This window comes from Belonocnema kinseyi, chromosome 10 (assembly GCF_010883055.1).
Source record: "Belonocnema kinseyi isolate 2016_QV_RU_SX_M_011 chromosome 10, B_treatae_v1, whole genome shotgun sequence".
Lineage (NCBI taxonomy): Eukaryota > Metazoa > Arthropoda > Insecta > Hymenoptera > Cynipidae > Belonocnema > Belonocnema kinseyi.
The window spans coordinates 63,218,821-63,235,295 of NC_046666.1; the positions used below are offsets into that span (position 1 = coordinate 63,218,821).

Sequence of the window (16,475 nt, forward strand, 5' to 3'; positions counted from 1 at the left end):
TATTATATTTGGGAATATTTGAAATACTGTGAAAATGTTGCATGAAAAAATGTAACTTTTGGATTTTCCATTATTTTTCATGCTATCCAAATTTAATTTTTGATTTATCAAAAAAATTCAAAAAGTTCTCATGATAATCTTTTAGGGCATGTAGAAATCAAACTTTTTCTTCTCTTGCCATTCCTTCATATCGTCCGTTGATTGGCTTAAAAGGTTCATTTTCGTGTGTTTTTTGGAATTTTATAAATGCTATAACTCTAATAATTTTTTATTTTATGAAAAAAGTCATTAGACAAATTGTTCGACTTTTTAAATACTATGAATGACCGTACAGAGAATTTTTGAATTCTGAAAAAATGGTCTCATAAATATACAAACGGCGCTCATTTGTTGAATTTTTATCTAGAATGGCTGGCTAACGAACTGGACCTTTAGTTTTAGGACACTGAAAGAGTGGTCCAAAAGCCAATCTAATAGATTAATTTTTTCAAAAGTTATCGTGCTCACAGACAGGCAGATATAAAGACAGACAGATAGACATATAGACACATTTGTAAAAACCTGTTTTTCGGATTCAGGGGGTCTCAAAACGTGGACCTTTTGACAAAAACTGAGGGGGCGTCAAATTTTATACAAATCTAATACCTTCTCTGATAAGAATGTAAAAATGATTTATTTGTCATGAATAATTTTTGATAGTTCTGTTTTTAGTTTTAATCATGAAAAAATATCTTTAAAACATAAGAAATTATATTTTTTTGAAACACCATACACGAGACGAAAAAGAAATTAAAAGACAAAAGTTGTGATAATAAGAATGTGCCCACGTAGCGGGCACATTTTTTTACTGTTATGGCGTTTTTCATGATTAAAGCCAAAACTACGCATCACATCAAAAAATGTTTGATAATAAATTTGTAGACTTTTTTCGAATGCACAATTTTGATTCATTCTTTTTTTACCATATTTTGCACAGTTTGGCCGAAAAATGTAATTTTTGGATTTTTTATTATTTTGTATGCTGTCAAAATTTGAAAATTTGATTTTTCAAGAAAATTCAAAAAGTTGTTGTGATAATCTTGTAGGGCATTCAAAAAGCAAAATTTTTCTTCCCTTGACTTTTTTCATATCGTGCGTTATTTGGCATAAAATGTTCATTTCCGTGTTTTTTTGAATTTTGTAAATGTTATAACTCTAGTAATTTTTGAATTTTTGGAAAAAGTCATTAGGTTAAATTGTTCGACTTTTTGAATACTATGAATAACCGTACAGAGATTTTTTGAAATTTGCAAAAAGTTGTCGCAAAAATATTCAAAATGTGCCCACTTTTTGAATTTTTATCAAAAATGGCTGGCTAACATGCATACATACAGACAGACAGTCATACAGACAGTCATACAGACAGTCATACAGACAGACATAAGACAGACACATTCGTAAAAACCTGTTTTTTAGATTCAGGGGGTCTCAAAACGTGGACATTTGACAAAAACTGGGGGGGGGGGGCGTCACATTTTACACAAAGCTAATACCTCCTCTAATGGGAATGTAAAAAGAACTAAAAAAAATTATACAAAATCAATCAAATTGAATAGAATTGAGTTAATTGGGAAAAATTTCGAAGAACTCAAGGTTATTCAAAATAATTCTGCTTGAGTTGAAAAATAAAAAATTTTTGAAGGAATTGAAAATTGTTATTAAGACTTCAGGATAAATAATAAGAGTTCAAGATGAATTGCAAATGAAATCAAATGAATTGAAATATATTTTTAAAAATCGCAAATATTCCACTGATTTCAGTAAAATTAAAGTGAATTTTGAATAATTCAAGGAAATTCAAAAGAATTGGTTAAAATTCCTAAAAATCGAAGGGAACCTAGTGAGCACGATATTTAAGGACGTAATTGGAATATCCTAAAAACCTTCCTTAGGCGTAAAAGTTAAAAGACGTCTTTATAACGTTTTAAGAACGCCCTAAGTCAGATCAAATATTGTATATTTATAGAACATTATTTGGGTTGACTTAGGATGGGTTTGATTCGTTCTAGTGATATTCTTTAACCTATGTGCCCACTGGGAATTTAAAAGAGAATGATACAATTCCTAAAAATTCAAAATGAGTTTAAAAAACTTCAGCCTGCATTAAAAAAATCGTAAAAGAATGTTTCAAAATCCAATTAATAGAGTAGTATTAAGTTAATTTAAGGAGATTCAAAATAATTCCAGTTGATAAGAAAAATCTAAGGGGATTTAAAACAATTTGGTGAAAGTTAAAACAATAATCAATGGTACTCCAAAGTATTCTATATTAAAAAAAATCGCTATAAAATAATGAGAGTTAAGATTAATTTTAAGAGTGAATTTAAATAAATTAAAGGGAAATAACAAGAATTCGATGAAATTCATCAAAATTAAAAATAAATATAAAAAGTTCAAAATCAATTGACAATTCGACAATATTTGACCAAATTTAGGAAATGCATTATATTTTGAATAAAGTGAGCCAAATTCTTGAAGGTATGCAAAACGAAAAAAAAAATCATGTAAGCAGAAATAAATGTTTGAAATAAAACAAAATCATTTAAATTTAAATAAATGGAAATGAATGGAATAAGTAAATAAAAAAAATGCAAACATTTATTATATTTAAAGTTCAAAATAATTCATAGGAATTTAAAAGAATTTAAAAAAAGTGACTAAATTGGTTTTTTATATTTTAAAATGACTATAGTAATTTTATCTTAAAGGGACTAAAAAGTGATTTGAGAAAAAATTTTACTAAACTGACAGAAATTAGCGTGAATTACTTCCCTTGGTGTATGTTTCGCATATATATTTTTTCAATACAAACGTAACTAAAACGTAATTATAGTTACTCTTTTTGCAAAAGTAACTTAGGAAAAATATGTATTTGGAACGATAACAACAATCAGTTCATTTTTTTGTAATGTAGCACTATTGATAACTAGTTACTTTAAAAAAGATATTTGGTGTTTCAGAACGTTTTTTGTCTCTTCTGAAAAACTTTAGATAGTGCTTTTGGAATAACATCATTTCAATTTTTAAAAGTATAATTAAATTTTTATGATGAAACCTATATTGTAGTTACCTTGATGCCTTCAGTTTTAAATTATTCAACTTTTAAATTTGATGGTTTCACTTTCCATTAAATTTAGACGGTGCCAAGGTCACGCTGAAGAAGTAAAAAATGTCAGGTTAAGATGTCGCGTGTTATAGTTGATCATCACTCATTACTCAAACTCACATAGTCACCACGAACATAATTTCTCTCTCATCTTCGTGTCAGCCGTACAATGTATTTTATCATGAAAGACACAAATTCTCTATATTCTTTGGCGTGATACTGAAAATCGATACAACCTGCTCGTAGTACTCTGGATGAAGTTTAGAAGGTAAATGACAATTAATAAAGACCTTACTGGGCTATAATTCCCTTAAAAAACTAGTAAGACCTATACTTGAAAATACTTTGCTAAATAAATGTTCAAGTTCAGACGAGACGTTAAATTCTTCTATTTATAAAAGAGTTTTGTAAGTTCCAAGAAAAAATAATCTTTCTTTACGAAATTGATGAAATAATGTCATTAACCTTGAAATAAGTACGTGCGGTCTCACAGACCTCACCTTTCTTCTGATATGTGCCCCCCCCCCCAACCTGGACATTCTCGAGGCACCGTTTAGTTTTAGTTATGCCTTTTGCCGAGATAGGTTAAATTAAATTGATTAATTTCTTACTTATTACAATTTTCCCTCACATACTGGTATAAGTTAGATAACAAAAACTTATTCTCATATTTATTAAGCTATAAACATATACAGCAGTCTGTGAGACCTCAGGTTTATGTTAGCGCAAAATTGAATTCAAGTCCATACTTAAAGGTTTAGGACAATGTGACTATTCTGACTTTTTTCAAAAAATAATTAAAAGATTGTTTATATGAAAAATCTGGGTTTAATACAAATGAAAAGTAAGACTTTATTTTTGTAGTACAGAAAATATTCTTTCTCAAAATGTTATAATTTTATTTGTTATGTACACGTTTTGCCACTTTCGTATTTAAATTTATTTCATCAACGAATTACATAATCGAGTCATTGAATGCTGAAAAAATTTTTTCTGCACATGACAGAGATTTACGAATGTAGAAACTGATGAATAAATTTGGTATGCAATTTCACTACTGGGCTGGATATAAAAACCTTTCTTTCTATTGATAAAGCGCGTGGTATAAAACTGAACTCTGTAATCTGTATTGGACCTCGAACAATTAATTAGTGATTTGAATATCACTAAACTTAATCCAGTTTTGTCACCGGAAAATATATAGAAAATTCTTACCAAAAATAAGCAAAACTTTAGAAAAATATCTATTCTTTAGCTAATATTTGACAGTATTAATTCAAAATCACTCAAAAATATACAATAAAATTCGAAATTGATCGATTTACCTCCTATAAGAAAATCCGATACAATATAATATATATTGTTATAGGAGAGGGATGGAGTTCTGAATAGCGTAAACGGACGATTTCGTTCACACTATGTATATGTATGTATTTTGACGCGCTGATTATCAAATGATAGTGAAAATTTGCGACTAGTCGATTTGCATGGTAAAACCATGAAAAACCATAAAAATCATAGTTTTTTGCGATTATCTCAGCTAATATGCAAAATAAAAAAAATTCTGAGAGAAAAGTTATAGAACTCATCGAAATACAGATTTTTGATCTGAAAATTTTTTTTCTGTGAGTGATACTTTTCGACAAAATTAACATTATAAGGATTAAAATCGTATCTCAATTGGTTTCGGTTTGGTATCTACTTACGCTCTTCACCACGGGAAGTTTAGAGAATTTTGAAGATCATTTTTTTCTATTTTTCATGTTTTGTAATTTTTTTTAGTTTTTTTTTCAGATTTTGATTTTTTTGTTTTTTTGTTTAGATTTTTATTTTTTTATTTAAAAAACAGAAGATAATCAATTGCCAGGGTGATAATGTTTAATGTCTGTAATGAACTGGTTAAATGGATCAGCATCTAATTTACGAATGCGTCTACGCCACAAAAATTGGCACAGATGGTCTGCAATGTTGCTCGTGTGGACTCCTCTTCAAGATGTACAATTCATATTTGAAATATTTTTCGACATTTTGCGTATTGATCTTTGCCATTTCTATTTTCACTATCACTTTCGTAATCAGCGCATCCAAAAAAAACGTTGGGTTCATCCGGCCCCCTTTCCAAGTCCCCTTTCTTCAATTGGCATGTTAATGACTGAGGGGCAAATAATTTTGGTCACATCCGACCCCCTTTCCAAAATCCCCTTCCTTCAAGTGACATGTTAATGACTGAGCGGTAAATAACTTTGGTCACACCCCTGCCCCTTTTCCAACGTTTCGTGGGGGGCGGGAAGGCACCCCCGTGATAGGTCACAGAAATAATGTAAGATCACACCCCTGCCCCCTTTGCAAAGTCCCGTAGGGGGCGGGAAGGCACCCGATGACAGGTCACAGAAACAATGTAAAGTCACACCCTTGCCCCTTTTTCAATGTCCCGTGGGGGGCGGGAAGGTCCCCCTGCGACAGGTCACAGAAATAATGGAAGGTCAATTTTATTATTTACTAGGATAAACATTAAAAAACCATGATTTTTATGGATTTTTCATGGTTTTTACCATGAGAATCGACTAGTCGCCAATTTTCACTATCATTTTTGTAATCAGAGCATCAAAATACGTGAGTATACGGAGCCTCAAAAGAATCAGCGGCTTACGCTATTCGAAACTCCATCCCCTTTCACACTTTTTTTCAACTTAACTATAAATCTACTTTTCATTTACATCTTTTTATTGAAATTTTGAATTAAATCACTGTCAAGTTGAGGAAACAGGCGCCTCGAGCCAAAAAATGACCCTCCATTTTTTCTGAACTGCACAACTTTTTTAAATTAAACTTTTCGCGCCACATTTCCACACGGCAGTATCTCAGAATCAAATTTTTTCTTAAACAAAAAAAAATCCACTCTAAGAAAGTAAATTTTTCATTTTAAACTGAAAAGTTGATTTTTAATCTTCGATTGTAATACTATTTTTTAAACCAAATTCTCAGGCTTTAATTCAGCACTGATTTTTCTCGGAAGTATAATTTTATTTTCCTTTCTACATTTTATAACTGAACGATTCTTTGCTCAGTTTAGAAATTTTATAAATGTGAAAAACAAATCTATTTTTAATTTATAATTTTGCATTCTCTTTACTAATAGAAACTACACACAAAATATTCGTTATGCATTTTTAAATTAGTATAACTTTCTTTGTAATTTTCATAAAATTCAATGTTTATCTAAAAAAAAAAGAGATTAAGAAATATTAACCAACTTGAACATTTTTTCCACTTTTTTGGGATATTAACCTATACAATGCTTTTATGCATTTTAGGCTAATATTCAACTGTTTAAATAATTTTTTCAAAGTCCCTTAAAAAAATTCGGATTAAGTCAAATAATTTTTTTTTTATATATTAGTTCTTAAATAAATATTTTACTCTTATCTTTTTCTCTCATTTGTGTAGTGATTTCGCATTTTTGAAGGCAACAGATTATGATGAAACCATTAACTAATTGTTTAAACAATGTATAAAGACTTAGTTGTTAATTTGGGTGAAAAGAGGATACAAAGTATACTTTTTATCAATTTAATTAAGTATGTCGCTTATCGTTCAATTTTTTAATCTTATACAAATTCTTGAAATAATTAATATTAACTTGTTCAAACAATTTTTTCACAGTGATTATAAAAAGTTTGTTTCTTGTGTATTACTTTATTCTACAGAAAATACTTTCAATTTTGTCGATTTGAAATTATTTAACAATGAGCGTTGCATTTAAATAAATTTTGTTTTAGAATTATTTTTTTTCATTTCTATAAAAATATACATTAGTTCTCTAGAAAGTTGCTTCAATAATTGGATAATGATTTCAACAAAAATGTTTGCTCCTGACAGTGTCAAATTACCGCATTAATTACAGAAAATCAATTTCAAACATTTATTTTAGAAGAACATTTTTTTTTAATTATTCAAAAAAATAATTTTTTACAAAATGGGATAGATAATAAAAAGTTACAAGTAAATAATAATTTATTGTTTAAACATTTGGTAAATTGTTGAAAAGTATATTTTTTATCAGAAATGACTAACTGTACGATTATATAAACAAAATTTCTTTGAATGAGTTAGTAGGAAAAAATTATTCATAATTGGATTTTTTGAACAACCTTATTGGTCATGGCTCATATGGGTTCATAAGAAGTTAAGAATATTTAAAAAAAAAATAGTACTAAAGTAAATAAATATTTAAGAAAATATATAAGTGATCCCTGAGGAAAGTTAATTTTTCTTAAATTAAGTGCTCTTTCTGAAAAGTAGAACAATGATGGCTTTAGCCTAGGCTTTGCATCCCCGAAGTTCTTCCCTGTTAGACGTCGTAAATGGAAGTCTTACCCAATTGCGTGATCGTAAAGTGACCGTCCTGTTCACTGGGCTCGCTACGGCGTGTTTTTATATTTTAACATTTATTTAAAATTTCACATACATAGAACTCAAAACTTTTTAATATTTTTAAAACATTTCAATAATTTCAAATTGTAAGCTGTGTGCGGCAGCGGGACGAATAGTATTGCACGTCGGACTGTCGCACTCAGCTTTCAATTCTAAAGTTTTTAAGACATGAATAAATATATAAACATAAATATAAATATGTTAGGAGATAAAAGGAGTATTGCATTCTATATGATATTTTCATAAATATGAAAAAGGATGAAAATATACCCTAGCGGACTACGAGAACGGAACGGTTACGAAATTGCTTGATCGTAAAGTTAGCACGTAGTGCCCGTTCCGTTCAATGGTACCGCTAGGTCACATTTTCATCCTTTTTCACATTTATTCAAAATTTCACATAAATCTCAAAATTGTTTTTATATATAGATAGTTTTTTGTTTTCTCTTTCAAAATGAGAAAATATTATTCCTATATCAGAAACATTCAAATTGCAATTCGACTACAAAGTGCGAACTACTCATGGAGTTCCTGTTTTGGACCTTATCTTCAATCGCCCTTCCTGTAAAATGAATAGCTAGTGCGCATTATAAATGTGTAAAAAGATAAAAAGAGTTTTGAGCTCTATGTGAAAATTTGAATAAATCTAACGGAGCGATGAGTATTGTGGAGAATTTACGGTCAGGCAAATGAGCATAGTTACGTTCACGAGGTCCGCTAGAATAAGGATAGTTAATTGGATACACACCCTGAAAAAAATGTCTTTCGAATTAAGTATGAGATGTCACTATCAATTTCGTTAGAGACTTTTTCATGTGATTTGGGCATGAATAACGACGCGTTTTTGAATAAAATATAGCAATTATAGTGTGATAGTGTTGAATGCCAAAATGATAAATGCGTAAGCGAAGTTCGCAAGCCAGAGTAGGAAGTTCGTTTCCCAGTCATACGAAGAAACCTCCCCACTAATTCGGCCAAAAATGTTCGGAACCCGTACTCTCTCGGTATGGCAAAGTTGGTTGGAAATTGTGTACATGCTCATGCGCGGTTTGCCGTAACAGAAACATTTAAAAGTAAGTAAAAATATGAATTTAAGGCGCTATATGACAATGTTATTATTCATAATTGTTTCTTGCATGCGATTGTAATTTATGGTATATACTTTTTATTTTAAACATACTTCAAAGAAGTTGCCTGTTTGCTGTATTTAATTTTTAAAGAAGATGAAAGTTATTTACTATATGTGTGAATAACTTTTGCTTGACGGTTTTTAATATCTTAATATTTTCATTATTCGACATGCACTTGTATATTAGGACGGAGTGAAAATGATCAACTTAGTCGAATCTTTTGAGATGAGCAAAACAAATTTCTGAGTTGAGACACGAAAAAACTAAAAAAAAAGTGTTTGAAATCGGTTAATATCTTCAGTTCCCATTTTTGAATTGAAAATTTCGAAAATTCCTGAAAATTCCCTATTGCTTCGAAAATTATGGCGACTTTTTTCTATGTACATTTTTTGCTGATGAATAGTAATAAAAAATTATAAATTAAAAAAACAAATTTTTCCTCAATTTAGAATTTTTTGAGAATGGCCAAAAAACATGTTTTTTTGGATTGAGTCCTATGCACACATTTTGAAGCAAGTTGAATATGTCAAACCTGAAATGTCTTCAGCTTGAACCATAGAAAAAAAGCGCTATTTTGTTTTTTCAAAAAAAAAAAGTTTTTTTAAATCATGTTTCAAGCGTTTAAATAATATCAATTTTACGTGTTTGGAGCGATTTAGACGACTTGCTAAAACTAAGCTTTTAGACGGAAAAAATGGGGGTTAATGCGTAGGGGGATACTTGTTGATGGTATCCCGTTTTTTTAGCGAACAAGTAATAAAGTGTTCAGGTAATAATTCTTTAGACTTATCGGGGGGGGGGGGGGGGGGGATACATTTTTGATTGCAAATTATATTTGGTGGATATTAAAAATTGTATTGAATATATATATTTCAGATTTTATATTACAAATGTGCATAGGACTCAATCCAAAAAACATGTTTTTGACCACTTTCAAAAAATTCTAAATTGAACAATACATTTTTTTTCATTTATAATTTTGTATTATTATTCAGTAGCAAAAAATGTATATATAACAAATTCGCCATAATTTTTAAAATAATAGGGAAGTTTTTTGGAATATTCAAAATCTTCAATTTTCAATTTAAAAAAGGGAACAGAAGATATTAACTGATTTCAAAAATGTTTTTTTTTTTTACTTTTTTCGGATTCAAACCACAAATTTTTTTGCTTAGCTCAAACGATTCGACTTATTTGATCATTTTCACTCCGCCCTATTGTATATTTATTTTTAAAAATAATTGCAAGTAATGTATTTTTTAATTTTAAACAAATTTTCCTTTTACATTTTAATGAAAAGTCAATACTTTCCGGAATATACATAATCCATAATATATTCCCGCAAAGGTCATCGGAGAAAGATAGCGAAAAAACGCCTTATCTTGGACCCCCCTTCCCGCCCTTAATAATAAAAGTTCAAGAACGGAGTTCTGCGAAAAAATTGTTAATTTTTTTTAAAATCAAAGTTTGTTTAATTTAGACATTTTAAATTATATATAAAATGTTCTTTTAAAATGAATCCAAAAAGTTTTAAATTTAATATTATGAAAACTAAAGCGCTTAAACTGTCTTTTTTTTAAGGGGCCACAAAAACGTTGCAGCCCTGGGCCACGAGTTCCCTTAATTCGGCATTGGCGGGGCATCGCTTGCCAAACCAACTTGGCCATACCGAGAGAGTACGGGTTCCGAGAGTTTTTGGACAGCGTAGTGACAGGATTGCTTAATACGACTCGGGAACGAACTTCCTACTCCGGCTTTGCGATTCTGGCATTGAAGGTTGCCATACGAAATTCGATAGAATTTGAGTCAGAAAAGTAACACGAATCTACTACGTTTTTAGTAAGCTTAGTTTTCATGCAAAATTCGAAAGAAATTTTTTTCAGTGCAAGCGTCATTCAAATACGAACATCTTTCCTTTTTGTTGCAAATTGATGCAGTTTAACTCTATGGAAATGTTGCCTTTCTATTGTAGGGTGGTCTCGCCTAAATTTGTACTGCTGGGTCAATTGATCAAAATGGAAAATGGGTTGACGGACGTTTTGCCGTTGGCAGTACATACCAGTTATTTGGGAACCGGGACTGTATTGTTCTGCAGAGGCGATCACGGTGTAAGGGTTGGTTCCCAAAGGTTGTGGCTTTGCTTGACCGTGATAAGGCTGATTAGGCTTTGGTTTCACACACGCGTCTACTGGTGCGCCATCCGGAAATCCGTCAGCAAACGTTAACGAGGCAACAATGGTCGAGAGCAAAATCACTAACTGTTTTCCAGCGGCCATCACGATCGTTTTTCCTCTCACGTTGCTGCACAAAATAAATTACGAGTACAAACCTTTATTCCATTTCTGCACCCATTTAGGAACCAATCAGCCCACTGTTTACCCATTAGACTATCTTCTGCCTCAAGCATTATTTCAATTGTAAATTACGTGAGAGACCATTTTAATTAGGGACCGTTTATTTTTAATTTATCAAGATTCATAATTAACTTTCGCAATTGTTTACTTTCTTTTTTCTAGCCTAAAAGAAAAACATTAGTCGGGGTAGATAAAGGTTAGTTTTTAATTGTCATTTAATTATATTCCTAATATAGTTATATTCACATTCTGATTAAAACACTTGTACTAACATGTTTTGAAGCAGGTTTCGCTTTATAACTAAAATAAAAAAAGCATTTATAAATATTCACAATTTATTAATTGAATTAAAGTTGTTTAACGTATTTTAATTTTAATATTCGGCTGCGTCTATTCGTCCCGAAAAATTAGCGGAGCCTGAAAAGGGGGTGGATAAATCCTAAAATTTCGGAACGTCGAGACACCCCGTTAATATTATTCATGGAAATTTTTATTTATTATTGCTCAAATATTTCCAAGTATTTGAATGCTGAGTATTAAAAATTGCCTTACAATTATTTACATCTGTTAAAACAATTACTTGAAATCTATTAACGTATAACAAGAATAGAATTTGTAATCTATTCATATTTGTTTCAATTATAATAAATTCCTTCTTATTATCCGGGTTTGTTTTTTTAAACATGAAATATTTCCCTGAATAAATTATGATTTTTGTTCGCAATCTTAATAGAAGCTTAATAATATTATTTAAAAAATTAATAATCTGATATATCATCTTTCGTCATGAAATTCGACATCGTCTTGTACAGAACCAATAAATCCAAATATTCTGTGAAAATTGTCATGGAGACTAGGAATTTTCTTTTTGAAATGATAAAGAATAGAGATGAAAACTCGAAATTATTTGAAACTTAATGATTGATCGACATTTTACACGTTCAAATTCTTAATACGATTTCTTTCAAAGACAAAAAAGCTGAAACAATCAATTATTAAGTAAACAACATCTAGACGATTTTTGTCCATTTTGGGCAAAATACAAATGTTTTTAGTATTTCCGACTGATATTTTAGTTTTGAATTAGAAAGAAGGTATTTCGAAAGGTTTTAAACGATTTTCTCAAAAATTTTAGAAAATCCTCAAAGTAAACAATTATCTACACTTTTTTATTTAAATTATACTAATAAAAAATATTTATTGTAAAATGTGTAGAAAAAAAGTTTTAACGGAAGTGCTTTAAAAAAACTTTGTATGAAATAAAATAATTTTAGAATAATACTAAAAAAATTAAATAAGAAATAAGAGTGACTTAAAAAGACAAAATAAAATGTATCTACAAAGATTTATTTAGATAAATATGAATATATAATTAATATTAAATTAAATATTAGCCTTATTTTTAATGAAAATTTAAGGATAGTTTGTAATTTTATAGAAAAAATAATTATTACATTTTTCTACATAATTTACTTTTTCTTCTAGCAATTAAGAATTTAAGTGTAGCTAGACTTGTATATATTTTTTATTTAAAACTATTTATACCATATAAATTGTTTTAAAATTACAGTACTTATTTATATGTCTTTACATAATAATAATACTAATAATAATAACAATTGAAATAACTGAAATAATTTATAAGACATTAATGAACATGTATACAAAACATTGACAAATTTACGATTAGGTACACTAAGAAGTCTCCATTATCAGCAGAATAATTAAATTAACCAGACATTTTTATCTCGAAAATTACACAAAACCATTGAATTTTCAAAGAGTTCATCCGTCTCGATTTAATTTTTGTTGGTGTTTTCTTTTTTTTTTATTTCAAAGTTATTTTACCAGAAAAATATTTGTTTGAAGCATTAAAATTCTGTAGAAAAAGGGCTTTTTTATCTCACTATTTTTAAAAACCTTTTTTCGTTCATTTATTATTTTTGAATTTATTACTTTTTCATTCAAATTTAAATTTATTATATGAGAATAATATTTATTTTTAATTACACAATTACACAGTGAATCCAATTTATGAAGACTTATAGAATAAGCAAATATTTAAATATCTTTGACTATTATTAACATTAACTGAACGATTGGCATTATTTTTCCTGCTTCACGCAGTTTTTAAATTAAAATATCGAATGAATTTGGATACAAATTGTTTGCATTTCATAGTATCTATTATTTAAAATAGTACAAAAGTATGGAAAGGGTAATCTTTTTGATATTAATGAAAATTGACAAAAGTACCAATTTCCGACGAAAAACATTAATATAACCTAGAGCTCTTCAAAATTGTAAGTTTAATTTTTAAATTCGAAATAAAACAATTATTAAATTATTGTAAATATTCTTTAGGATCTAATAATTTTTTATTTAAAATACCAATTTCAGAAGAGAAACACTAACACAAAGCAACAACGAAAATTTGATTAGGATTTGTAATCTTCTGCTAAACCTAATGTTTTATGTTTAAAAGTGGGAGAAATTAGAGTGGAATTTTTTTTAATCTCATAAATTTACTACTGAGAATCTATTGGATGCCTATTAAATTGTCAAAATATTTTTTGCCAATGGTGACCCATTTTCGGAAAAAATCTACTTTTCAACTTTTTTCCGTATGGATTGAAATATTTGTTTATTAAATTCTTATGTAGAATTATGTAATATTATAATTTGAGCATTGGTTTTAATTACAAAATTCGCTTTTTTCTATAGTTTTCAACAGTTCAAAATAGAATGTTCAATTTTAGTAATTTTTTAACAGTTCAATTTTTAAAAGTTGAATTTTCAACATTTGAATGTTAAATCTATTAAAATTGAATAACATGGAAAGTTGATTTAATTTTCTTCAATTCTCAATACTCAACAATTTTCAATTGTTTTGAACCGTTCAATTTTTTCCAGCAAAAAACACTAACATAATTCAAAATTCTTCAAGGATTCCATGTCTTGTTCAAATGATATTTGTAACAATTAATTCCCACTAGGCAAAAAACTATGAAAATCCCAAGAAGGTCTTTGGAACGTTCCTAGGACGTCTTATGTCAGCCCTACCAACGTCTCTAAGACGTTCAATGTCCTAAAGATGACCTAAAGATGTCTTAAAGACGTGCACGTTCTCGGGACATCTTTCGTACTGAGATTAGACGTTTTAAGAGTATCCCTAGGATGTCCAAACAACATGTTATAAAAGACGTCTCAAGGATGTCCCAAAGACGTCGCTAGGACATCCTTAATTTGTTTGGTCAATGGGTCGTTCCCAATTGGAAACCGATACCCTAACTTACAATAATGGTACAACAAAACTTTTGCTTTTTTTAAATGTAACGATTTCTTACTGAAAATAGAGTTTTTCTAACAAAATCCAAAATGGTTAAAAAGTTTTCAATATTCTTTAAAACCTAATTTTTAAAATCAAATATTAATTTCCTGTGAAAAACGTTAATATAACTTGAAACTGTTAAAAAATGGCAAATCTTGTACAAATTATAATGATTTTGGTTTTAAAATACGAATTTCTTGCAACGAAACGCTTAAGTAACCTAAAATTAAAAGAAAATATGAGTCTTCAGAACCTAATAATTTTTTATAAAAAATGTGAACATCTGGTGAAAAACGTTAACCCCGAAAAAAGTGTGCTGTTTAAATTTATAAGGAAAAACATTATTTTTCCGACTTCTTTCAAACTATTTCAATTTAAATAAATAAAAACTATTGAAACAGTCTAGAACAAGTAAAGAAAATAAGGTTTTTCCTTATAAATTCTAATGTTTTATTTCTTGGACGTTAAATTCAGAATATTTTACATCCTGAAGTTTTTTTCATGCGTATACTGTTGAAAAAATTTTAATCTTTGAAATCTAATAATTCTTGTTTAAAAATAGCCAATTAAAATAGTGACAAAGTCTCAATTTTTTATAAATTATAAGTCTTCTCTAAAACTTTAAGGGTTTATATTAAAATTCTTGGTTCAATTACAGAATATAGGGGTGTCACCTGTTTTTTGGCTTGAAAAACAGTTTTTTTCGGCAACAAACTATTGGAAATTTTTTGAAAATTTTTAAAAATACTAATTTCCAGCGAAAAGCACTAACATAAAACCAGTATAATATTTTTAATAATAATTAATCAGATCATTTGAAAATTTGCATTCAAAATCTCAAGATCATAAAAAGGTAAAAACTTTCTCAATTGATATAAGGTTTTCTTTACGATTTTTCTTATAAAAAGGGATTATTTTTTTATTTAATTTTCAAAATTTAAAATTTAAGATATGAAACAACGTCAAGTAAGATATTTCGTTACATGACTTTTTGGTAGATGGAAAAAACATTAAAAAAAAAGATAATCAAAATTAAAAAAAAGCAGTTTTAAATACAATTAGTACAATATGAGAGGATAATTCACAGAAGGCTGCTTGCAAATATATTTATAAACAAAACAAAAAAAACGTACCCTTAATAATGTAATACTGAATGTTCGCAGAGCGAATGAGTCCTGAGGTACTGTTCGTTAAAGAACCGCTCAACAGAAACTGCGGTGACCTATTCGCTGCTGAAAGTCAAAAGTTGCTTGAATCCCACCTTTGAATCGTAAAGCTGTACTCAATTCACTTTTGCTAATTGATACTTTCACTTGATCCCTTCTTAGATGTAATAACCGGATCGCGTACCTTACCTTATATTTTTCTCAGTATTTTCCTCCTACGGGTTTCACTATACCAGAAGCGGCGGAGCCTTTTTTTAGGTGGCAGAAGAGGCATAAACATTTAATATTAAATGGCACAAATTGTAGATAGTATAATAATATTATACTAAAATTCATATTTCCAAGGATTTCACAAATATTTCAAATATACTTCAAAGATTTCATAAATTTTACCAACATTGTCAAATACTACAAAATTATTCCGAATATTTCGCAAAGATTAAAAAATTTCATTAAGATTTCAAGTAGATTTCAAAGATTGCCCAAAGATTTTAATAATTTTTCACAGATTTCGCAGAAATTTTGAAGGTTTCGCAAAGATTTCAATGATTTTCCAAAGATTTCTGATAGATTTCAAAGACGACACAAGGCTTTAAATAATTTCCCAAAGATTTCTTAAATATTTTAAACGTTTCACAAAAATTTCAAATATTCATCACAGATTGTTGACAGATTTATGAGATTTCACAAAGACTTCAACGATTTTTCAAGGATTTTAAAAATTTCTCAAATATTACTAAATATTTAAAAATATTTTAAACATTTCGCAAAGGTTTCTAAAGATTTCCTAAAGATTAAAAAAAGTTCACAAATTTTTCGCAAAGATTTCCAATATATTTCAAAGAGTGCACAAATATTTCAATGATTTTTCAAAGTTTCACAAAGATTTTAAATACTTTTTGAAGAATTGCAGAT

At 28.7% G+C, this 16,475-nt stretch overlaps 1 protein-coding gene across 1 annotated transcript in view; it reads right to left on the reverse strand.

Moving 5' to 3' along the window:
- The window catches only part of LOC117181747 (putative defense protein 3), an 18,579-nt gene extending 2,920 nt beyond the window's left edge, over window positions 1–15,659 (reverse strand). Inside the window, exons 1-2 of the mRNA XM_033374711.1 lie at window positions 15,528–15,659; window positions 10,769–11,010 (exon numbers count right to left, since the gene is read on the reverse strand). Of these exons, the coding sequence (XP_033230602.1) occupies window positions 10,769–10,985 (217 nt within the window). The 5' untranslated portion in view covers window positions 10,986–11,010; window positions 15,528–15,659. The remainder of the gene's footprint in view (window positions 1–10,768; window positions 11,011–15,527) is intronic.
- Between the last annotated feature and the right edge of the window lie 816 nt (window positions 15,660–16,475).